We start from the raw sequence: 26,726 nt of genomic DNA, 5'->3' as shown, positions 1-26,726 counted from the left end.
TCAATGGCCAGAACCTCCCCCAACTTCTACGTCTTGCACCAGATAGAACCCAATAGCGTCGCCATATTCAACGACTAGTGAAAAGAGAAGAAGACCCAATACAGCCACAAAGGCCGGATGGGATATAAGTCAAGTAAGTAATTCATTTTGCTACAAATAGTTCAAAGGTCAGATAACAAAAACTCCGGTGTCAACACAGCCCCCAAGGGCCCGGGGGTCGGCATTGTAAGTTACATCCTGGGGGCAAATATGGTTCTTATAGAACAGCTGCTCGTACCAACTTCTGAAATGTTTCATTTGATTGGAAATTAAAAGTTTAAGTTAACTTTTTCAGAGTCAAAAGGGATCAGAGGGCAACTAGCCCCCCCCCCTCTCACGCTCTTTTATCCCCAAACCTTTTAAAATTTTGAGATGGTCCTTTTGTTAAAAATAGTTCAAACATCAAATATTTTAACTCCGGGGTCAACACAACTCCCCAGGGCCTGGAGGCAGACGTTAGAGGTTAAGCCGTAGAGCATAAAAGGTTCTTGTGGAATTAATGCTCTTGTAAACCTCAAAGAGAATTTCATTGGAAATCGAAAGCTCTAGCTCACTTTTTAAGAGTCAAAAGTGATCGGAGGGCAGCTACTCGTCCTCGTCCCCTTTTCCCCCAAATGGTTGAGATACAAATTTTGGGATAGCCATTTGGTTAAAAACAGTTCAAAGGTAAGGTAACAAAAGCTCCGATGTCGAAACAACTCCCGAGGATCTCGGGGCAGGCACTGAAACTTATACCCTTGGTGTATATATGATCTAAGGGCCTATGTGATTGGAGATTGAAAGTTTTAGTTCACTTTTTAAGCTTCAAAAAGGAACGGAGAGAATCTAGCCCCTCCCCCACGCCTTTTTTCCAAAAATGCATCAGATAAAGTTTAGAGATAGCCATTTTGTTAAAAATCGTTAGAAGGTCAGATAAAAACAAATTTTTGCGTTGAAACAGACCCCCAGGACCCGGGGAAGGTGTTGTAAGTTATGCCCTAGGGGCATATATGGTTCTTACAGAAGGAATGCTCGTATAAATATCAGAGAGGGCTCATTTGAATGGAAATTAATATTTTGATTTCACTTTTTAAGAGTCAAAAGACACCCGAGGGCAACAAAGACTTTCCCCCTTCGTCCTTTTCCCCCAAACTCATCCGATAAAAACTATGAGAAAACAATTTTTTTTTAAATAGATCAACCATCAGATAACAAAAACTCCCGTGTCTACCCAACCCACCAGGACGCGGGGGCAGAATCTCCAATTTGTACTCTGGGGGCATAAATGGCTCTTATAGAAGGGATGTTCCTTTAAAGTTCAGAGGGCTCATTTGATTTAAAACAGAAAGTTCTAATTCACTTTTTAAGAGTGAAAAGAGAACGGAGGGCAACTAGCCTTTTTTCCCCACATACAGAAGATAAAACTTTTGAGATACCCGTTTTGTTAAAAATAGTTAAAAGGTCACATAACAAAACTCTGGTGTAACAAATCTTCCCAGGGCCTGAGGGAAGGCGTTGTTTATGTTAATACTTAGATTTAGTGACGGGCGTGGCAGCTTCGATTTACGGTGCAAAGTTAGGCAAATTGTTTACTGATGCTTCGACACCTTGTATACTTTGATTCTTTCTTTACTTTATTATTTCCTTACTTTAAAATTGTTATTTTGATACTTGTCTTGATACTTTGATGAACGCTTCAAGCTGAAAAAATTTGATTTTTAAATAAGGAATTTTTTAAAAACTTAAAACTTTTAGCAGTCAAAAACGAAGTAAAATTAATTAAAAAAACGTTCCCAAAAAGAAGTTTTTGAAAGAAAAGTCAAGACCATATTATATTCAAGAACATTAGATACAAATACCTGTAAAAATTAAAACTCAAAACGACCAGAAATCATAGGCAGAGCGTTAGCGCTGCCTAAGTAAAGACCGATGTGGCCACAATGTGTTTTTTTCTTCTTTCTTCGACAGGCACTTCGTATCGAAGGAGTTGTCGTAGAGACTTCGAAAAGGGCTCGTTCGATTGGAAATTCGGGTGGCTAGTGCCCTTTACAATAGTCAAAAGTGATTGGAGGGCAACTAGCCCTCCCACCCACGTCCATAATTCCTCCAAACACACCCAATAAAAACATCAAGATAGCCATTTTGTTCAGCGTAGTTATTTTCCAGATAGAAAATGTATTTTTGAGGAGGACACTCCCCCACAACCCTCAGGGCAAGGGTTTTAAGTTATGCCCTGGGGGCATATCAGGTTTTTATAGAAGGCGTTGTCGTATAAACTTCAAAACAGCCTCTTTCGATTGGAAATTCAAAGGACTAGTGGCCTTTTTAATAGTCGAAAGTGATTGGAGGGCAACTGGCCCCCCCCTACGCCCATCATTCCCCCAAATACATCCAATCAAAATTTTGAGGTAGTCCTTTGTTTCAGCACAGTTTATTTCTAGCTAAAAAATACATTTTTGGGGAAGACATTCCCCCACAGCACTCAGGGTAAGTGTTATAAGGTATGCGCTGGAGGTCTATAAAGTTTTTATAGAAGGTGTTGTCGTAGAAACCTCAAAACAGGCTCATTTAAGTGGAGATTCAAAGGGCTAGTGCCCTTTTTAATAGTCAAAAGTGATTGGAGGGCACCTATTCCCCCCCCCACCCGATGCAAATCATTCCCCCAAACGCATCCAATCTAAATTTTGAGATAGTCATTTTGTTCAGCGTAGGCTAGTTCATTTCCAGATAGAAAATATGAGATAGCCATTTTGTTCAGCGTAGGCTAGTTTATTTCCAGATAGAAAGTTGATTTCCCTAGGTACTTCCCCTTTTTGGGATACTTCCCCAAAATGAAATTGCTTCCTTTAAGACAGGCAAAACCAGAAAATGAGAGGATAAAAAGGATAAGTCAATAGGAATAGAGATATAGATGTTATTGTAAAAGAAAATTGAAAAAGGAGAACTGCTTTACTTATTTATTCAAACACAAAAATGTGCGTGAATGAGAGCACACTTCCAAAGGTTTGCGTCAATCAGTGGCTTATCCAAGGGTTGGTGTTTGAACCCCCTAGAAGGTCAAAAGTTGTATTAGCTGAGCATTGACAGGTTCCCGTCACTTTCTGGTGATGACCTAATACAGCGTAAGCTATATTTTCTTTTTAAGTGAGTTGAAAAATGAGCTTTTTGAAAAATAATGAATGAATTTAATACTTCACCCATTTGCAGTACTCAACTTAAAATAAACAGACATTAAAATGAATGAAGAATCACAATCACAAATTAAAGTGAACAAGTTACAGTCATTGAGTCTTAAAACCTGAAGTAGTTTATCTGGTATGCCATCTTTGATAAGGTGCTGACGATTATTTTTATTTCTCTTTTCATTATTAGTTTTCTTGTAATTGGTTTGATTCATTTCTGTACCAAAAAGAGTTTTCATCTCGCAGAAATTTTACTAAAAATATATCAAATCTCACTTTTAAAAATCCTACTAAAAAGTTCAGAAAGTTCAAACTTGAGTGAAGCCTTGGAAGCAACTACATTAAAAGAGCTCATCAAACAGTTCGTGGTAACGAACTGTAAGTAAGGAGTGACCCGGCTCAATGGTAACCGAAACTCTAAAAAACGGAATTTTGGTACCAATAGGTACATCAAAAGAATCAAATTTTAATTCTGATTTCAAAAATATTAGTTTCATCAAGTTTAACCTTACCCATCAAAAGTTACGGGCCTGAGAAAATTTGGCTGATTTTCGAAAAAAGGGCGAAAGACCCCCTAAAAGTTATAGAACCTTAATGAAATTCACACCATCATATTCAGCGTATCAGATAACCCTACTGCCTAGGTTTCAAGCTCCTATCTACAAAAATGTGGAATTTTGCATTTTTTGCCAGAAGAAAGATCACGGGTGCGTGTTTATTTTTTTTTTGTTTTTTTTCCCCAGGGGTAATCGTATTGACCCGGTGGTCCTAGAATATCGTAAGAGGGCTCATTGGAACGGAAATTAAAATTTCTAGTTCCCTTTTTAAGTGACCAAAAAAAATGGAGGGCAACTAGGCCCCCTCCCACGCTCAGTTTTTTCTCAAAGTCACCCAATTAAAATTTTGAGATAGCCATTGTGTTTAACATAGTCGAAAATCTAATAAATATGTCTTTTACGATGACTTAATCCCCCACAGTTCCCAGGGGAAGGGCTGCAAGTTATGAACTTTGCCCATTGCTTACATATTGTATTGGTTATTGGGAAGTATACAGACATTTTCAGGAAGAATTTTTTTTCTGGCGGGGGGGGAGGGGGAATGGAGGAGGGGTTACTCAGGAGAATCTTTCCGTGGAGGATGTTTCTTTGGGGTAAGGGACATTTCTATGAAGGGGGCGCCGGATTTCCAAGCATTATTTAAAAACGATCAGAAATTAAATTAAAAAAAAACAAGTGCTTTCAACTGAAAGTAAGAAGCAACATTAGAACTTAAAATGAACAGAAATTATTACGTATATGAGGGGGTTCTCCCCTAAGTTTATACTTCGCTCTTTACGGTACAGTTTTTTTTAGTGCTTTCAAAAGAGCTATCTATTCAAATTAAACGGCCTTTGTGATTCAGGGGTTTGTGAATTAATTTTTTTTTAATTTTAACGTAAAGAGTGTGGTATTGACTATGGGGAGAACCCCATCATATACGTAATAAAATAAACGTAATAAAAAAAAACAATAAAAAAAACAAGCGATACGGCTCAATAGTAAGCGAAACTTTTAAAAACGGAACTTTGATGTCAATAAATGTATCAAAAGAATGGGCTCATAATGCTGATTCTAAATATATGAATTTTATTAAGTTTAGTATTACTCAACAAAGGCTACGAGCCTCAGAGAACTAACCTGATATTTTAAAAAGGGGGGATACATCCCCTCAAAGTGAAAAGTTTTTAACGAAAATCCCACCGTCAGATTTAGCGTTTCAGAAAACCCTATAAGATAGGTTTCAAGCTCATATCTGCAAAAATCTGCAACTTTGTATTTTTTGCCAGAAGAAAAATATACGAATATAGAAGTTCGTTACGTAAGTTAATTTGTAAATTATGTCAGAAGCAAATTTAGAGACAGCCATTTAGCAAAAGAAAAGTAAAATTTTTATGCAAATTTTGTTTACTTATTCAATGACGGTGAGCCAAAAAAAAGCTGCATTAACTAAAAAACAATCAGAAATTAAATACAAAAAATAAGTTTTTAAACTGAAAGTAAGGAGCGACATTAAAACTTAAAACGAACAGAAATTATTCCGTATATGAAAGTGACTGTCCCTCCTAAATGCCTCGCTCTTTACGCTAAAGTTTTGACTCTGTCTCACAACTTTATTTTTTTAAACAATAAAAAACGTTAGCGTAAAGAGCGAGGCGTTGAGGAGGGGACAGCCCCTTTCATATACGGAATAATTTCTGTTCGTTTTAAGTTTTAATGTCGCTCCTTACTTTCAGTTTAAAAAACTTGTTTTTTTTATTTAATATCTATAAAATACTACCTGAAAACCAACAATCACTCTGAAGTACATTACTCCGAACTTCCTTCACTGACACAGCTGATATTGTTAATACTGCTGGCAAACCCCAAGCAAAAGTAGAGTAGAGAATTAACTTTCTTCTATCATGAGACTTTAAGTGACCTTGAAGAGACGAGATACCACTGAAATCAAAAAAGCCTTGTTAGACATACGACATATAAAATTTTGACTCAGTTTTGAAAATCTGTTATCACAGGTATCGATGTTGCACTTCCCAGGCAAAAAGACATTTTCTTACAATGTATTATTTTATATTATTCCAGCCACTTCTATGGAAGGGGTGATAGTAGAAACTTCGAAAGGGACTCATTTGATTGGGAATCTAAAGTTCTAGTGTTTTTGGAGCCAATAAGTACTGGCAACTTATTGGAGGAGGATGGCAACCGTCCTCCTCCTTTGCCTTTTTCGCTAACCAGCTACTCCACAGAACTTTAAGATATCTTATTAAAGTTTTGAGGTTGCCATTTTGTTCAAAATATTGGAAAGGTTCAATAAATATGCCTTGAGGGATGGGTTGATCCTCGAAGTACCTTGGGTAAGGGCCACGATGGCAACTGCTAAAAGTATGGGATCTCAACTTAATTATTTTGGTGTTAAATTCCATTTGAAATCCAAGAAAATTGTACTTATTTAAGGGATACTCATGGTTGTGAGCAATTTAAATTAAATAAAGGGAGACAATAGTAAATATGCTAGACTGAAACACAGTGGCGTAACTTCGTCAAAATCCTAGGCAGGGGGAGGGGCAAATTTGGAGCCAATATTCGTAAGTCAAGGGAAAATGACAGTGAAAACAGGAAAATGAGCCATATAGTACCATAAGTAGATTGTATGGTATGGATAATACCGCTGCTAAACACCATTTCAAAGAGAGTGAGTAGCCCCTTGCTTGTCAAAGCTATTCCTTAAGGCACTCTTGAGCATCAATGAACTCTGTCAAGGCCATTCCCTATGGCACTCTTAGCAATCAATGAACTCTATCAAGGCCATTCCCTAAGGCATTCCTGAGAATCAATTAACTCTACCAAGGTCATTCCCTAAGGCACTTTTTAAGTCACTGAACTCTTGTATAACTGATTTCTCTGGACTTTTGCACAATAGATACTGAGAGTTCTATGACTCCGTCCCGCAATGAATTATACGGGTATCCTGCATCATTAGCCCCTTACGGATAAGAGCGGTGTCATGCATCATTGCGTCATATAGATTAGAGTGGTTCCAAGTCTTATTGCACTGGAGGCAATGGACTCTTACACAATCGATTTCTTTGGCCTTGAGTGTGGATATAAACACTCGCTGGAAAGTTAGTATCAAAGTTCCACGTAGGCGTTTGACTAGCTTACGTTGATCCAAGTTTGAATAAGACCTTCAAACAGTGATCATCACAAGTCAATTGATTCAAGTACAGAAAAGCGACTAAAACTTCAGTAAACCGTTTTATTTGATTTCAAATTTGACTAATAGAATTTATGGCATAAAATATTGTTTAGCATTGGAGTTTGCATAAGGTTGAAACTAATAAAGTTGTATACATTTCAGGTAACAATACGACAGTGCTTAGTCATCCATGCCCATATCTCCAAGGTCCCCAATTCACCCCCCCCCAAATTTTTGCCCCCCCCCCCAATTTAAACTTTTTTGAAGTTTTTTAACTTTATTTTTTATATTTTTTTTAACTTAGAAGTTTTTTCTACTTTTTTTTATATGTCTTAAAGTGATAAAAAATATAAATAAAACAATTAAAAAAATTACATGTGATGATATCGAAATACGAAATGAGGAATATATATATATATATATATATATATATATATATATATATATATATATATATATATATATATATATATATATATATATATATATATATATATATATATATATATATATATATATATATATATATATATATATATATATATATATATATATATATATATATATATATATATATATATATATATATATATATATATATATATATATATATATATATATATATATATATATATATATATATATATATATATACATATATATATATATGTTATTCGTGATGCTTATGGTTAGAAAAATAATGTTTATAGCAACACTTTTTCTTGTAGCGGAATATTTTGGGCTTAGAAATTTTTTCAACTTTTTTTTTCATTTCTTAAAATGACAGAAAACATACTTAAAACAAAAAAAAATCCCTTGTGATGTTTTTGAAATACGAAATGAAGATGAAATAGATGTTTACTATTAGACACTGATTTTTACTATTAGAAAAAATATGTTTATAGCAACACTTTTTCTTTTTTTTTATTTTGAATTTTTTTACTTAAGGATTTTTTCAACTTATTTTGTATGCGCCAACCCCGTAGTACTAAATGAAAGCTCATCAACACTACCTAGTTTATTATATATTTTCAATCATTTTTGTTTGTACATTAGAAGGATAAACACTTCCATCATATTAGAAAAATAAAGATGAAATATTCGTAGAAAGTGTATGCACATGCTGGTTATCGTTGTGATGAATTCTGACAAAGACAAATATTTGAACTATAAGTTTCTAAAATAATCAAAATTTTTTAAACAGATCATATGTATCTTAACTGAGTGTATTCTTATTAGTCAAAGACTCAAGTTTCTTAAATGATCAAATATTTTATTAATCAGATGTATCTTAACCGTGTGAATTAGTCAAAAATAAAACCCAAGTTTCTTAAATGATCAAATTTGTTAATAAATCAAATATATCTTAACCGAGTGTATTCTTATTAGTAAAAAACAGCTGAAGTTTCTTAAGTGATCAAATATTTTTTGAATAAATCATATGTATCTTAACCCTGTGTATTCTTATTAATCAAAAATAAAACCCAAGTTTTTTAAATGATCATATATTTTTAACAAATTAGATTTATCTTAACTAAGTGTATTCTGATTAACAAAATGTAAAACCCAAGTTTCTGAAATGATCTAATATTTTTTAATAGGTAAGATGTATCTCAACCGAGTGTATTTTTATTAGTCAAAAATAAAACCCAATTTTCTTTAATGATCAAATTTTTTTAATAAATAAGAAGTATCTTAACCACGTGTATTCTTAAAAATCGAAAATAGAACCCAAGTTTCTTAAATGATCAATTATTTTTAATAGTTCAGATGTATCTTAACCGAGTGTATTCTTATTATTCAAAAATAAGACTCGAGTTTCTTAAATGATCGAAAATTTTTAATAAATTAGATGAATCATAACCGTTTGTATTCTTATTAATCAACAATAAAGCCCAAGTCTCTTAACTGATCAAATATTCTTTAAAAGATTAGATTTATCTTAACCGAGTGTATTCTTATTAGTCAAAAATAAAACTCAAGTTTCTTAAATGATCAAATAATTTATTTTATAAATAAGATGTATTTTAACCGTGTGTATTCTTATAAATTACAAATAAAATCCAAGTATCTTAAATGATCAAATCCTTTTTTAATAGATCAGCTGTATCTCGACCATGTATATTCTAATTAACCAAATACAAAACCCAAGGTTCTTAAATGATCAAATATTTTCAATAAATCAGGTGTATCTTAACCGAGTGTATTCTTATTAACCGAATATAAGACTCAAGTTTCTTAAATGATCAAATATTTTTAATAAATCATATGTATCTTAACCGTGCGTATTCTTGTTAATCAAAAATAAAATCGAAGTTTCTTAAGCGATAAAGTATTTTTTAATAGATTAGATGTATCTTATCCGTGTGTATTCTTATTAGTCAAAAATAAAACTCAAGTTTCTTAGATGATCGAAAATTTCTAGTAAATCAGGTGAATCATAACCGTGTGTGTTCTTATTAATAAGAAATGAAGCTTAAGTTTCTTAAATGATCAAATGTTCTTTAATAGATCAGATGTATCTTAACCGAGTGTATTCTTATTAATAGAAAATAAAACCGAAGTTGCTTAAATGATCAAATATTTTTTAATAGATCAGCTGTATCTTAATCGAATTTATTTTTATTAATAAAAATAAACTCGGTTAAGATACATTTGATCTATTAAAAAATATTTGATCATTTAAGCAACTTCGGTTTTATTTTTGATTAATAAGACAACACATGGTTAAGATACATCTGATTTAAACAAAAATATTTGATCATTTAAGAAACTAGAGTTTTATTTTTGACTAATAAGAACACATTGTGTTAAGAAACATTTGATCTATTAAAAAATACTTGATTATTTAAGAAACTTGGGTTTTATTTTTGAATAATAAGAATACACACGGATAAGTTACATCTTATTTATTAAAAAGATTTGACCATTTAGGAACTTGAGTTTTATTTTTGACTAATAAGAATACATTCGGTTAAGATAAATATGATCTATTAAAAAGTATTAAATAATCTAAGAAAGTTGGGTTTTCTCTTTGATAAATAAAAATACACAAAGTTAAGATACATCTGATTTAATAAAATATTTGATCATTTAATAAATTTGAGTTTTATTTTTAACTGATAAGAATACGCTCGGTTCAGATACATCTGATCTATTAAAAATATTTTATCATTTAAGAAACTTGGGTTTCATTTTTGATCAATAAGATTAAAAATATTTTTTAATATGTCAGATGTATCTTAACCGAGTGTATTCTTATTAGACAAAAACAAAACTTGAGACAAACAAAAACACACGGTTCAGATACATCTGATTTTCTGAAAATAGTTGTTCATTTAAGAAACTTAAGTTTTATTTTTGTCTAATAAGAATACACTCGGTTAAGATCCATCTGATCTATTCAAAAATATTTGATAATTCAAGAAACTTGAGTTTCATTTTTGACTAATAAGAATACCCTCGGTGAAGATAAATATGACTTATTAAAAAATATTTGATCATTTAAGAAACTTTTGTTTTATTTTCGACTAATAAAAATAGACTCAGTTGAGATATATCTAATCTATTAAAAAATGCATGATCCTTTAAGAAATATGGTTTTTATATTTGGTTAATAAGAACACACTTGGTTAAGATACAACTGATTTATTAAGAATATTTGATCATTTAAGAAACTTGGGTTTTATTTTTGACTAATAATAATACACTCGGTTAAGGTACTTCTGATTTATTAAAAATTCATTTATTTTAAATTCATCATTTAATAAACTTGGGTTTTATTTTTGACTAATAAGAATACACTCGTTTAAGATACATGTGATTTATAAAAACATATTTGATCGTTTAAGAAACTTGGGTTTTATTTTTGACTAACAAGAATACACTCGATTAAGATATATCTGACCTATTCAAAATATTTGATCATTTAAGAAACTTGGGTTTAATTTGTGATTAATAAGAATACACAAGGTTAAGATACATCTGATTTGACGAAAATAGTTGTTCATTTAAGAAACTTGAGTTTGATTTTTGTCTAATAAGAATACAGTCGGTTAAGATACATCTGATTTATTCAGAAATATTTGATCATTTAAAAAACATGAGTTTTATTTTTGACTAATAAGAATGCACTCGGCTAACATACATTGGATTTATTAAAAAAAATTTGTCATTCAATAGACTTGGGTTGATTGTCATATCTGATTTATTAAAAATATTTAATTGTTTAAGAAACTTGGGTTTTATATGTGGTTAATAAGAATACACTCGGTTATGATACATCGTGATTTATTAAAAATATTTGATCATTTATGAATCTTGAGTTTTATTTTTTACTAATAAGAATACACTCGGTTAAGATCTGATCTAATAAAAATATTTGATCATATAAGAAACTTGAGTTTTATTTTTGAATAATAAGAATAAACTCGGTTAAGATACATCTGATTTATTAAAAAATGTTTGATAATTTAAGAAATTTGGGTTTTATTTTGATTAATAAGAATTCACATGGTCTTCCATTAGATACTTGACCTGTCAAGACGTCTTGTCCTAAATTAAATAAAAAAACATGTTTTTTTAACTGAAAGTAAGGAGTGACATTAAAACTTAAAACGAACAGAAATTATTCTGTATATGAAAGGGGCTGTCCCCTCCTCAACGCTTCGCTCTTTACGATAATGTTTCTTTATTGTTAAGAAAATAGATTTGTGAAAAAGAGTAAAACTTTTGAGTAAAGGGCGAGACATTGAGAGGGGAACAGGCCCTTTCATATACAGAAAATTTTCTGTTCGTTTTAAGTTTAAATGTGTCTCCTTAATTTCAATTAAAAACTTGTTTTTTATTTAAATTTTGAACGTTTTAAAATTAATACAGGTTTTGATTTTGGCTCACCGTTGATCAATAATAAAATCAAATTTGCGGATTAATTTTACTTTTATTTGGTTAAATGGCTTTCTTGAAAGGTGTTTAATTTTATTTACGAACGTTTTTATTAGTAATAAATATACATAACTTACGAATGAACATAGGTAATGAACTTCTATACTCATATATTTTTAATAGGTATATTAGGGGGTTCGTCCCCTAGTCACTACCTTGCTCTTTACGCTGAGATTTGAATTTTTTTTCTAATTCTTAAAAATGACGCCTTAATCACAAAGGCTGTTAATTAGAATAAATAGCTCTTATGAAAGTAATAAATACAATCTTCGGCTCAAAGAGGGAAGTATTGACTAGGGGGCTAACCCAATCATATATGTAATAATTTCTGTTCGTTTTAACTTTTGATGTTGCTCCTTACTTTCAGTTGAATTTTTTTTATTTCATTTCTGATCGTTTTTTAAATAAGGTTGAGAAATCCGGTGCCCCGTCATAGCAACGTCCCTTCCCCCATGAAACCTTCCTCCATAGAAAGATCCTCCCACATAACCCCCTACCTGCCCCCCCCTCCTCATTACCAGAAAAAATCCACCCTGAAAACGATTGTATACTTTCCAATAACCAATACTATAGGTAAACATTGGGTAAAGTTCATAACTTTCAACCCTCTCTCCGGGGACTTTTGGGGATTAAGTTATCCTAAAAGACATAGTTATTATATTTTCGACGATGTTGAACAAAATGGCTATCTCAAAACTGTCATCGGGTGACTTTGGAAAAAATGAGTGTGGGAGGGGGCCTAGTTGGCCTCCATTTTTTTGTCACTTAAAAACGGCCCTAGAACTTTTAATTTCCGTTCGAATGAGCCCTCTTACGATATTCTAGGACCACTGGGTCGATAAGATAGCCCCTTGAGGAAAAAAACAAAGAAACAAAACAATAAACACGCATCCGTGATCTTTTTTCTGGTAAAAAATAGCAAAATTCCACATTTTTGCAGATAGGAGCTGGAAACCTCTACAGTAGGGTTCTCTGATATACTGAATCTGATGGTGTGATTTTCATTAAGGTGCTAAATTATTAGGAGCTGTTCCCACCTTTTTTCGAAAATCAGACAAATTTTCTCAGGCGCATAACTTTTGATAGGTAGAACTAAACGTGATGAGTTTCATTTACTATTGAGCCGGGTCACTTCTTACTTACAATTTGTTACGACTAACTGTTTAATAAATGACGCGATCGTCCTTAAGAAGTTTTCTCTAACAAGTACCAGTGCTAATCCTGGCTTAGGCGACCAGGTTATAGTTGAAAATATAGCTTCCAATTTAAGGTCTGTCTCTTTTTTTTCCTTAGCCTAGAATGTCCCATCCTTGTAACAAATGCTACAGAAAATATGAACTGGGTCTTTCCAGTGCTCTAAGTGCAGTGCTTGGTTGCACCTTGATTGTGCTGGCATAACCAAAAGTAGTCGCCTTAAAAACCCTAATCGGTTATGCGTACAATGCCGAGCGCTAATGGTTGAAAATGACGAGATTAATATCGTCGATAATCAACCTAAAGTGGTTCAACCAATCTAGGCTTGAAAATCCCACCTTATTTCTAATAAAAAAATTCAACTATCTCCAACAAAAATCAACTTGAAGTGAATGTTCGAAGTGGTATTGCAAATTCATCTGCTGTACCTTGTGTTTCGAGTAATTGCAACAATAATTCTACTGGGTCGACTGATTCTGCAAAAATCACCACCACCCATCAATCCCAAATTATCCCCCAAATCTCTTGTTCGAGTAAAGGTGAATCGACACGCAATTTAGAAATGGCTAGTGTCTCAGAGCCTGTCAAGATTGCCTAAAAAAGACGCAGAAATCGTCAATCTCAGGAAACGGATTTTTAATCTCAAATTTCTTTATGATTGCCTTTCTGATCTTTACGTGCGTCAGAAAAGTGATCTTTTCAAGGACAATGACATCAAAATGTTAAAAGTCATTTTTTAGCTTGCAATTGTTGATGCTATACATTTATTAAAATCCCCTATACCGCCCAGTGTTGCTCCTTTAGCTGATACTTCTGCGCCAAATATGCACTATCGAAATTCTTCAAGTTGTGGAAAAACTGTAAAACTTTTGAACCACAAAACTGCCCTAAGACAATCAAGTTCTAGTGATTTACTTCGTTAGAGTTTTTTCAAGGGATTTAAAAGGTTTCGCAAACTAAGTCTCCTGACATTACTTTAACTGAAGATAATTTATTTTTGAAATCCAGTGTTAATGACACATCTTCTAAGTAAAGTCAAAAAATTATAAGTAAAAGAAGAAAAAGTGTTACTTTAAGCATAACTTTCCTAATAATAAAAATCACGATTAATACCTATATCATCTTCATTTCATATTTCGAAAATATTACAAGAGATTTTTTTATTTTAAAAATATTTTGTCATTTTAAGACATGAGAAAAAGTTGAAAAAATTTCGAAGTCCAAACTATTCTGTAAAAAAAGTGTTACTATAATCATTATTTTTCTAATAGTAAAAATCATGACTACCATATCTATATCATCGTCATTTCGTATTTCGTTACTGTCACATTTGGTTTTTGTTTGTTTTAATTATATTTTATGTCATTGCAAGACATGTAAAAAAATTGAAAAATTTCAATGTTAAAAAAATATAAACAATAAAATTAAAAAAAAGTAAACAAAAATCAATCTTCAAAAAAGTATTATAAAAAGTGGAGGGAGGGCCAAAAAGACGGAAGAGGGTATTAGGACCTATAGAGGCCAGGGCATTGATGACTAACGGCTGTCGTATCGTTGCCTGAAATGTATACATTTTTATTAGTTTCACCTTTATGCAAACTTCAATGCTAAACAATATTTTATTTCATAAATTCTATTAGTCTAATTTTAAATCAAATCAAATGGTTTATTTAAGTCTTGGTCACTTTTATATACTTAAAACAACTGGCTTGTCAGTATCAAAGTTTTTTTTCAAACTTGAAACAATGTAAGCGAGTCAAATGTCTATATGGAACCGTAATACTAACTCTCCATCGAGCTTTTATATCCACGTTCTAGGCCCACGAAATTGATTGGGTAAGAGTTTATTACCTCCAGTGCAATGAAACTTGGAGCCACTCTAATCGATACGACGCAATGATGCATAACACCACTCTAATCGATACCACGCAATGATCCTTGACTCCGCTCTTATCTATACGACGCAATGATGCACGACGCCCGTAGGATTCATTGCGGGAAGAAGTAATAAAACTCTCAGCATCTATTGCGCTGTTGTGCAAGGCCTGACTAAAGCTCTTGTGAACTAGGTTGGGTTTAAAAAGTCTGGATGGTCCTGATTGTTTGGGAGGTGTGATCCCCCCATCAGGTTAGTCTAGTCTTCCGTCCCTAGTCAAACACAGGAGAAATCCTACTGTGGTTTCCTCATCGTGGTAGTCAGGTGTAAACTGCCGGAATTGCCTATTCCAATTCTTGATAGGCCAAACCGCAGAGGGTGCCATCAGGGAGTGGAGACCTGCATTGTTAAATATATTTCCATGAAACGGCCAAATGCAAGTCAATATAAAGAGTCCAACCCATACTATGGCATCCCTGGCAAGCGATGCGTTGAAGGTTTCATGGGTGCCTTCTCCGAAAAATTGGCAAGCCCGCACTACGGCATCCCTGGCAAGTGATGCGTTGAAAGTTTCATCAGCGCCTTCTCCGGAAAATTGGTAAGCTGAGGTACTACTTCGAAAACATAGACAACCCCTTAGTGTATGGTGCTGGAACGTCTGCTCAATGAAATGCCTAACAACCCAGTCGTTTATCACTGGGGAATTGTTGCGTTACAACATAGACATAATGTGTGTCTTGGAAACTTGAATCAACGGCATTGTGGAAGGCTCAGAGATTAGAACTCCTGTGGACGACGTTTCTTTCTCCTTTTTCAACTCCGGGTCCCTTGATGATCTCCTTTTTCAACTCCGGGTCTACGTATGGGGGAGTGGGCATCATTCTAAGCCCCCTATCAGCAAAGTCACTTTTAGAGTGGAAACCTATCTCACATAGAGTAGCAAGAGCACGGTCCGAAGGCCACCTATTCAACATATCAGTTATTGTAGTTTATGCTCCAACCAAAGACGCACCGGAGAGCGAAGCAGATCTTTTTTTTACCAAGTTTTAACCTGTACGCTTAAGAAAGTCCCAACGCGAGACCTCATCTTTATTGGAGGCGACTTTAACGCCAGAATTGGGGAAAAAGTATCCAATGTGGAGTCTGCCATTGGCCACTTCGGTCTTGGAGCTAGATGTAGCAGGGGATCAAGACTTCTTTACTTTGCCATGACGAATGATTTGGTCATTACCAATTCCTAATTCAATCAAAATCCCAGCCACAGCGCCACATGGTATTCAAGAGATGGTGGAGTAAAAAGCCAGATTCATTCCATCCTCATGTCCCGCCGTTGGAAATCAATGGCTACGAATAGTAGATCGTACATTGGAGCAGATACTGGCTCGAAACATGGGTCAGATCATCTTCTAGTCAAGTTAAATCTAAAGTTACGCCTTGCAGCACGTTCCAAGAGGAAACCTCCACGAAGATTTGACACCAATCGCTTCGATGATCCTATTATGCGACAGGCATTCTGCTTAGAGTTGTCTTACCGCTTTGAAGCTCTCCAAGTGCAAGCAAACGACGAGCAAACTCAAAGTTTGGATGAAGAGTGGTTGACCATACGGAATACAATCCACGAGGCTGCGGGAGCTACGATAGGATACCGCAAAAGACTATCCAAAAAGTGGATGTCAACACGCAGAATTCAGTTGGCTGAACATAAGCAACAGATATCGGACAGAAAATCAGATTTGTTCAAACGCATGAGAAGAGAATGCCACCAGTCGGCTAAGAATGATAAGAACCAGTACTGTGAGAAAATCGCTGAAGACATGGAAGCCGCTGCCTCTAGATCGGACACAAGGAAGATGTATCAGCTACTAAAATCAATCAGGAGTAAAACACATAAGCCTACTAGTACATCTGTTGAAGATGAAAACGACAAGTTACTCTTGAATAATACCGAAATAATAAATCGCTGGAAGGAGTACTTTGACAAACTACTAAACCAGCACCAACTCTCCACAGCAATAGATGATAATCAATGCTGTGGCTCCCCCCACGTTAAAGGAAGTCCAACAAGCTATGGAGGGACAGCACTTGTCAGCAGGACTCATAAACTAACTTATTGTGTATGGGAAGAAGAGATGGTTCCACAAGATTGGGGAGATTCTATCGTCCTTCCAGTCTTTAAAAAAGGGCTAAAGACAAAATGCAGCAATTATTGCAGGATTTCTCTCATATGCATTGCTGCAAAAATATTTGCTATAGTGCTATATAATTGTTTTCTTATCCAGCGCAACGTAAAGACAATGCCCAATCAAGCGGGATTCCACCCAGGCATGGGAACAACTGACCAACTATTCGTTTTAAGACAAACCCTTGAACACAGGGCAAAACATTAGAAACCAACAGGGTCTCTATTCATAGATTTTATTACAGCTTTTAATTCGGTTCTAAGGGACGGAATCTGGAAGGCCATAACAGAGGATGGAGTACCAGGCAAGATAGTCAGACTTATCCAAGCATACTATCAGCATACGCGAGCCCAAATTCAGATCGGTGGAGAACTCTCCTCGATGGTGAACTCTCCTCGATTTGAGTCTTCAACGAGAGTTCAACCTGTTAACACCTATTTGGTTTACGCCTTTCTGCATTAAACTCAGTTAATTCAGTGACATAGTTGATTAACTGTAACCTTACTTCCAGATTTGTCATCAGCCATCAGGTGAATTGAACTTTTTAACCCTTTATATTAACCAACCAAATGACTAAAGGAAAACCAATTCAGTGACAAAGTTGATTAACTGTGACCTAACTTCCGAATTTTGTCACCAGCCATCAGGTGAATTGAATTTTGTAACCCTTTATATTAATCAACCAAATGACTAAAGGACAACCAAAGGACTTTAAGAGAGTGTGTCCTGAGTTTAGATTAAGGGCAACAATCAATTGCCTGGTATGTAGTACAGCAACTCTTCTATTCATGAGCAATGTGCGGGGATAGAACGTTCCCAGTGGAATAAGAACTGGTCATGTTTGGATTGTTCCACGAAACAAAACATCACCAAAAATCAAGAATATACCACCCTTAATTCTTCGAAAGCTAATGATACCCCACGACGCCGATTTTCAGGAATAAATTCTTCAAAAGCTAGCGATACCCCACGACGCCGATTGTCAGAAATAAATTCTTCCTTAAAATAAATTTTAGATGCTATCAGGTCGTCCCCCCTTGCCCCGACTTGCCAAAGGGATGGTAAAGCTTTCATTGCAGCCCAAAACGATTGTCAGACTACTCCCCTGCCAGGATTAACCAGTGTTGCCAGTTACCAGACTGATTTTCTGATAGAAACTAAAGATGCCAGTACCCAGACGGATTTTGTATCTAATTGTGAGCCTTCTAATGATGCCTCCTGCCAGACTGAAAATTTTCCTTGTGACAATTGTGATTCCAGCCCCCAATGTGACCCTTCCCTCCCCTCGCTTTTAGTGCTGAAAAAAACTCGATTTCAATACCCAAGAAATTTCTACTTTAATTGATATTTGGGTTAATATAATTAATAACACAATTAATCATTTGAATAAAAATAAAAAAAACGCCAATTTGAAAGTAACTACAATTCAATCCCCAAGCAACAACTCCCAACACATGAATATTAATGAATCCCAACACATGAATAAATTAATGAAGCAAGTGTCAATTCAAATATGAATTTAATCGGTCACCTAGTTCCAGAGGTCAGTGACAACTTAAATGAGAACTCAATCAATATTCCATATCGAGAGTTCAGTGATAATTTAAGTATGAACTCAGCCAATATTCCAGTTCCAGGGGTCAGGGACAACTTGAGTATTATTAGTAAATCGGTTCCTGAAGCCAAATCAGGGAAGAACTCTATTGCCTGTCGTTTTCACTTGGCCAACAAGTGTATAAAAAAGAGTGATTGTACCTTTGTTCACCCTTGTATGTCTTTTTTAACTACTGGTCACTGTAACGACAATTATTACTCCCTTTCCCATTCCAAACCCTGCCTTAAATTTCAAAGTGGACTTTGTTTTAAAACTAAGTGTATGTTATTACATTTGAAAAACAGGGATTATCGTGCTATAGCCAGGCGCAGTAAAATTTTAATAGTAAAATAGTTACAAGTTCTCAATCAACCCAAAAGTGGAGCCCCCTTCATTCAGTTAATAAAATTAGCTAACCAGCGCAAACTCTTCCTTTTTTATCCCAAATTCACCCTGCTCACTAAAAAAACTTCCACCTTTGCCACCCAGGAAAAAACTCTATATTCCCAGAAAAATCCCTTCCCTCTTAACACACCAGTTAACCCCCCCCCCAAGTTAAACCCCCTGAAAATACCACCGTCTTATTTCCCTCCCACATTTTCCCGCCTCCGACCCATGCGTTTAATCCCTCGTGCCCACCCTACCAGGGTGACTCAGGTCTGAGACCTGTTACATTTAATAATTGTCTTGTATTAAATCCTAATTGCTCGCACTTCCCGACAACTGAAAACAAGACGCACCTTCCTCATCATGCTTCGGCTGTATCCTCGCCCTTCCCTCCACCTCCAAATCCCCAAGGTAAATCCTTCTCTTACCCTACTTCTCCGCAGCATCATAATATTGAATTGAAACTCCACTCACAAAATTCTCAAACACACCAATAATCCCTTTCAAAATTCCCCAATAGATTTGTTTTTCCCAAAATTTTAGTTACTAATGCCGAAAGTCTTAATTTTGAAAAGCTTACTGAACTCGAGGTGCTTTCAGAATCAAATCTAATCGATATTATAGGTATTACGGAAGTACAGTCCCACGACCCAGGGTCTCTGCGCCTGACAAATTCTTCAGAGTTTATTAAACTCCGTCCTTTAGACCCCCCACTTGGAAAAAAGGTGGCGGTGTTTTGTTCTTTACTAAGAGTAACCTTCACCCAAAGGTTATTCGAGTCCCTAGTTTATCCGAATACGATGAAATCCTCTGGCTAAGTATTAGACCAAAAGTTCTCCCTCGTCCATTTAATATTATTGCAATAGCCGTTTTCTATTGCTCCCCAAATCAAAATATCGAGTCAAAACGTAGATTCATCCAGCAATTGCAGACAAGTGCTGATTTTGTTATTTCTAAATACCCCAATGCTGGTCTTTTTTTAGTTGGCGATGCAAACGACCTTAAAATGGATTCATTTTGCTGCTCACTTAATGTTAAGCAGATTGTTAAAATACCAACGACTCGGGGAAATACCTCTCTTGATGTAATTTTAACTAATATGTACAATTTTTACAACCCTCCCTCAGCTATGCCTCCATTAGGTGGAAGTTATCATCTTTCGATTCTTTTATCCCCCTCCTCAAATTTTAATCTTTCTTTCTCAATAACTTATGGCAGTTATCGCCCTCTTCAAAATTCTGGTATTCTTTCTTTTGATATGTGGCTGAATACTGAGGATTGGTCCGATGTTTATAGTTTAAAAAATATTGATGAGAAAATTGCTTTGTTCCACAAAAAGCTAATTGACAAATATCAAATTTGCTTCACGGAAAAAAAAAATTAAAAATTGCTCCAGTGACAAACCCTTTATTAACCAAACTATAAAAACACTAGTTAGAACCAAATTGAAGCTTTTCAAAAACGGTAAACCAGATGAAGCCAATAAACTAAGAAAATCAATTAAAGGAGAAATTCGCAAATTGGCACGATGGTACTACAAAAATAAGGTTGAAGTATTGTTTACTAATAAACCAAAAAACTGGTATTCTGAGGTTAAAAAGCTGTGTGGCAGGAGGCTTGAACAGCTTAACTTCAATCCACCCGAGTCCCCTGATATTACTGCCAATAATCTCAATAAATTCCTCACTTCCATTGTCCAGAGTCTTCCACCACTGTCCGACCAATTACCATCAGGAGCCCTTTCCCCTTCTTTACCCACTGTATCTCCGTCTGAGATAGAAAGAAGAATTCAAAAACTAAGAAAGACAAGTATTTGTCCTTTGGATATCCCCTTTCCACTTATGAGTGCCTTCGGTGATTTCTTGTCTAAGCCCAAGTCTTTCCTGTTTAACAAGATTACCGAGTCTGGGCAAATTCCTACAATTTGGAAACAGGGTTTCATAAGCCCTTTGAAAAAGAAAAAACGGAAATCCTGGTTTTGAAGGTGTCCGGCCTATTACTCTTACTCCTATTTTCTCGAAACTTTATGAAGGGTTACTTGCAGATTGGCTAAAGGAAAAATCCCTACCTCTTATTGACTTGAAACAATTTGGGAACCTAAAATCCACCTCTACTTCCCATTAACTCGTTTCTCTTATTGATCATATCAGGAAAATCCTTGAAAAGCCTAATTCCTGGCTAAATTTAATTTCCATCGACCTTCAGAAAGCATTCCACCTGGTTAACCACAATATTTTAATTGAGAAACTTGTCAAAGAGTTTAATATTAATCCCTTATTGGTGAAATTAGTTGCCTTCTTCTTAACAAATAGATCACAATTTTTCAAATACCAAAACTATTACTCAAATCCTCTCCCGATCCACAATGGCATACCCCCAGGTACTTTCTTAGGTCCCTTCCTTTTTTTAGTCATGATTAACAGCCTCGCTAAGGAATTACCTGGCAGATGAAAGTTTGTTTATGACATAACGGTGGTTGAAAATTGCTTCAGAATTTTAATGTGATCGTATGAGTATCCTCATTGAAATTGGAGACGAGGCCTTAGACTTAGAAATGACAGTGAACCCCTCTAAGTCCATGATAATGCCCATTTGTTTCCTCAAACCCTCGCCCTATTTTCTTAATTCTATCCCTCCTGAAATTTCTGTGTCCTCATTTAAACTACTTGGCGTCACGATTTCTTCAAATTTAAAGTGGTATATCCACGTTAAAGAAATCATCCATAGAGCTAATGTGTCTATCGCCCTCCTGAAGCTCCTAAATAAATTAAGCGTCCCCCCTTCCCACTCCTTAAGAATTTACACGTCTTTTGTCCACCCGCATCTAGAATATTCTTGTCCAGTTTGGCACCCTGGTATCTCTCTTGAAGAATCGGAAAAAACGAATAAATTCAAAAAAGGGCCTTGCGCATAATTTTAAAAGAAAGCAAGGTACCATACTCTCTGCTCCTAAAAAAGCTAGTCTGAAAATCCTGGAGCAAAGGAGGGTTTTGTTGTGCCTCCGTTTTGCAAAATATGCCATAACAAACCCTCGGACGGCAAGTATTTTCCCCAAACGTCACTCCCCATCCAAATTACGGCCGCCTCGAGCTGTTTCTGAGCCCATCCCTGCTTTGTCCCCCAATCGCTGCGTTACTTCCACATACGAAAGAACTTTTATCTCCTTCATTACAGAAAAAATGAATAAAATGTCTCAATAGTTTCTTTTTTTCCCCTCTTTTTTGTTTATTAGCTGATGGTATGCCCAGGTTCTTGCACTCTTTTGTTTGCTCCCCCCCCCCTTTCTTGACCAGTTTTTATTGTTTTTAACTCTCTTATTGATTTACTGTGGTTGAATTGTTGACACTTTCTTAGTATCCCTTTTATTTTAAATGCATTTATGTCTCGCTCTAAGTTTAGTTTGACCAGTTTTTACCAGTTTTTAATGCATTTATGTCTCGCTCTAAGTTTAGTTTGACCAATTTTGGTTTTTTAATTTTTTAGTTGACTTTTTACAGTTTTAATGATTGACTTTTAAATCATGGTTCATTATGGTTTTCTCTATTTAGTTGTTGTTCTTTGCATTTTTAGTGTAACCATTTATATTGTCGACTCCGAAGTCTGAATTCGGCCCTTTGTGGGCTTGTGATAGCTATTTTTTTTAAATAAATATCTCATCTCATGTTACAAATTGATGTTGGTGTCCAACCGGGATGTATATTGTCTCCCATCTTATTTACTTTTATTATCGACTGGATTAGGATCATAGCAATGACGACTTTTTCAGACGTTGAAGCAATTCCTAGATTCGTTATCACCGATCTGGGCTACACCGACGATATTTGCTTGTTAGCTGCACCTGCTCCAGAAGTCTGATCTATAGTATCAATGGTAGCTAAAGAATCCTCTCTGGTCGGCCTGAAGATAAACTCCCTGAATCATGGCGTCCGGTATATCATCTCAAGACCCCCCCAATTTTACTAGAACAGTCGCTCATAGACGAGACACATGAATTTTAAGTACCTAGGCTCTCTGGTAGACCCAATAGGAGGATGCACATCAGAAATACAGTCAAGAATTTCTTCAGCAACTGGAGTCTTCACCCAGCTAAATCACTCTCTATGGAACCAGAAAAATGTTCGTCTGAAGACAAGAATAAGGATTTACCAGGCCCTTGATCAGTCTGTCTTACTATACGGCTGTGAGGCATGGACTATAAAAGAATTCGACATTCAAGCCCTCAACGTATTTGACCATTCATGTTTAAGGAGAATCATTGGCACTAAACTCCGTGATCGTGTCAGCAATGTCGAACTCCACAAAATCTGCTATCAGCGTTCTGATTTGGTCACTGTAATTAAACAAAAAAGACTCCATTGGTTCGACCATACACTTTGCTGCCAACACCACACCTTTGTCAATAAAGCCCTCAGATGTACACCTCTTTCGGGATGGAAAAAGTGACATGGGGGACAAAAGAAAACGGGGCTCGCCTGCATCAAGGCTGACCTAGACCCAATCGGTACCTTCAAGAAGTATGGACGAAGATGAGGAAAATCCTGGCTCGATTTGACTGAGCCACTCGCAAACGAAAGAGACTCTTGGCTTACTGCAATGACGAAGCAACTGGAAGCCAGGGAGAGCAGAGATGCTTGAGTCCTGCTACAAGTACAAGTAACTAAGTATGCAAGTTATTCCAGAGTTCGGTGACATTAAAGAGGGCCTTAGGGAATGGCCTTGATAGACTTCATTGATTCTCAAGAGTGCCTTAGGGAATGATATTGACAAGTGAGGGGCAACTCACTCTCTTTGAAAAGGTATATAGCAGCAGTGTTATTCATACAACAAAATCTACCATAAAGGTAACGATATCCTAAGTAAAACTAACCCGTTCCTGCGGATGCCTGAATTATACGGGCTTATATTAGTTTTGACATGATTTTTGAAGTAAATAAATTTCAGCTGGAGGGGGGAAACTGGAGTTTGGGGGATCAAGGGGTAGGAGGGGCAGTTGCACCCTGTCCAATCGCCAATTATGCCCCTGCTGAAAAACATGACTAAGTATGCTAGACTGGGTGTTTGTGGTAGGTTTTTTAAATTTCCTGTGTGACAATCAAGTTTGCGACAAACCTACAAGCGTAACTTGCACCGAAAAGGTACGATACTTAAGCTATTGGACTCATTGGTTTTATATGTATCCCGTTGCTGAGCCTTAATAAAGATAAAAACCTGACTTTTTATTAGGAAATGATGAACACACTTGCCTAAGAAATAGATTTTTTTTTAAAGTTTTTGATGCCTTTTCAATATTACTTAGTCTCAAAAGAAATACAAAGCAAATTCCAAAAATGTAATTTTCAGTTGAAACTGACCAATTTTGATACACAAAATGGAATCAAACTGTAACAATAAAAACACAATAGCAAATTGTCATCTTTTGTTTAAACATAAAAACTTAGTCCTGCAGAAATTACTTTAATAAAATCTTTGTAGACTGTTAGCATAATTTTGCCTGTTTTTATTAGTTTATGGAAGCAATCGTGTATATTTGTTAAATTTGATAAGATAGTTATTATTTCAAGTTAGCAGTGCGTTTTCTTAAGGTAATCTTGATTATAGCTGAAATATTTTTGTTTTGAAACTTGACGCATAATCTCCATCAATCTTTGGACTCTGACATTCATGTAGAAAGTCAAAATTTTCGGTGATGAAAGTAGTTTTTTTAAAGGGGGAAAAGGGACAAAAGTAAAAAATAAATGTGTATTTTGAAATACCTACCATATTCTGAAAGACAGAATTTAGGTTTCCAAGTGAAAAGACTGCATTGTATTTTCTTAATATCTAAACTTGACTAATTAGCAATATAATTGGATAAAATGTAATCCGCCTTGTGTTTCTTTGGTCACAATATTAGTAGTAAGCATGTATGCAATATAAGAAAGATTCGATATATTGGAGACAATTGGACACCATCCAGAACAACACCACCGTATATTACGACCAATGCATATATTTACAGGTGAACGGGAGTCCGAATACGGTGGACTAAAAATAACCTACATCGATAAATCTACTCGTGTTACTAATGGGAGTGCAAATAAAGAGTCACTAAGAATAATCTGTTCTATAGTGATAGATGAAATGTGAAAGAAATTCTATTTTTAATATATTTTCCTTGAATTCAAGCGTTTTTAAATAGGTTACAGCTGAGAGTGGTGTATCACTTATAATTCTATTGTTGCACACAGAAATAAAGCGCACAGAAATGCGATAATTTAACGAGAAAAAATCTAATGATAATTAATAATTAATTATATTTTCAACCTTCTTCTTTATAAGCTAATATCCTCAAGTACTTCCTTTCTAAAATATGGCTTCATTTCAAGTTATTTATTGCCAAATAGTCTAATATTCTCCAAAACTTTGTCTCAACTAATTTTGTATCAACTTCAATAGACCATGAAAGAGGGTGACTTTTAAACTGTTTCACATTGTAGATTTTTGAGAGATTCCATCCAAATACGTTTTGATCTAATTTAAATATCTTTACGTAAACGGGTTATAAAAAATATATATTAAAATTATAGAATCCTTTTGATATACGGAAATAGGAAAAATTTTATATTATTTTTTTTACGTTCAGAGTTTGGTGTAACAAAAGGTTAGTAATGAGCAACACGCATCCTTCAAATGGACTATTACATTCAGAACTATCTTATGTCTAAATGATTTATAACAATGGAGGAATTTTTGACACAGAAATTATAAAAAAGATGTATTTCAATAAAAACTGCCTTAATAATAATTTAATACCAATAACAAGGGGTTTTTCACAAAAACAAAATAAAATTCTTTAAAAAATAATATACATCGAAATAAAACAAAACTAGTACAAGAAGAGAGAGAAAAAACAAAAGAAAAGGAAATAAATATAAAAAAGAAAATAGGAATTAAACTCACACCTTAAATAACACTTTCATTCACTGACAAAAACGAATGTATATAAGGGTACTATTCGTCTCCTCACAAATCACTGGAAATCCACCAAAAAACGAATTTTCGGTAGATAGTGTTCTGAATGTTAGTAGCCTTCTGAATGGTGTCCAATTGTCTCCCATATATGGACTGCCTCTTATATTACATACATTCTCACTACCAATGTTATTAATTGAAACGATTGAAACTCCCCCATATTGTCTTTTAGTCTCTTAAAGATATTCTGATTTTAGGTAAACTCCCAGAAGTCTCTCTGGCTTCATTTGACGACCAATCCCCCTTTAGCTTAAAAATATGCTACATCAAATTTAAGATCAAATTTTGTGATAGAGACATACTACCATTAGTGTTTCAGGAATTTTGTCTCGAGGGGAAATCAGCAGCCTACTTAAAAGGACATGTTTATTGTCTCCTTCAAAGCTGTACTGTGAAATCAATTTCGGTGTTCTTCTAGAGAGGTGTTGAGTTGTCACCCTGTTTATATTTGTTGTTAAGCATTTGTTATTCCCATTTAAAAGGGCGAGGCTATTTTCTTGTTTCAAAAAAACCAAGATTTAATCTGATTGATTTTAGAGTTTAGAGAAATTAGAGTTCAAAATGCATAAACAGAATCAAAGCATACATTTTAACATGGAAGTGTAATA

General features: G+C 34.9%; 1 protein-coding gene across 1 annotated transcript in view; it reads right to left on the bottom strand.

Moving 5' to 3' along the window:
* The window catches only part of LOC148939663 (G protein-coupled receptor Mth-like), a 152,721-nt gene continuing 125,995 nt past the window's right edge, over positions 1 to 26,726 (bottom strand). The window contains exons 6-7 of the mRNA XM_089106940.1: positions 5,517 to 5,677; positions 1 to 74 (exon numbers count right to left, since the gene is read on the bottom strand). Coding sequence (XP_088963066.1) covers positions 1 to 74; positions 5,517 to 5,677 — 235 coding nt within the window. The remainder of the gene's footprint in view (positions 75 to 5,516; positions 5,678 to 26,726) is intronic.

This window comes from Artemia sp. Qi Xiang Cuo, chromosome 21, assembly GCF_049724085.1.
Source record: "Artemia sp. Qi Xiang Cuo chromosome 21, ASM4972408v1, whole genome shotgun sequence".
NCBI lineage: Eukaryota > Metazoa > Arthropoda > Branchiopoda > Anostraca > Artemiidae > Artemia > Artemia sp. Qi Xiang Cuo.
This window is presented reverse-complemented; position numbering and strand designations above follow the sequence as displayed.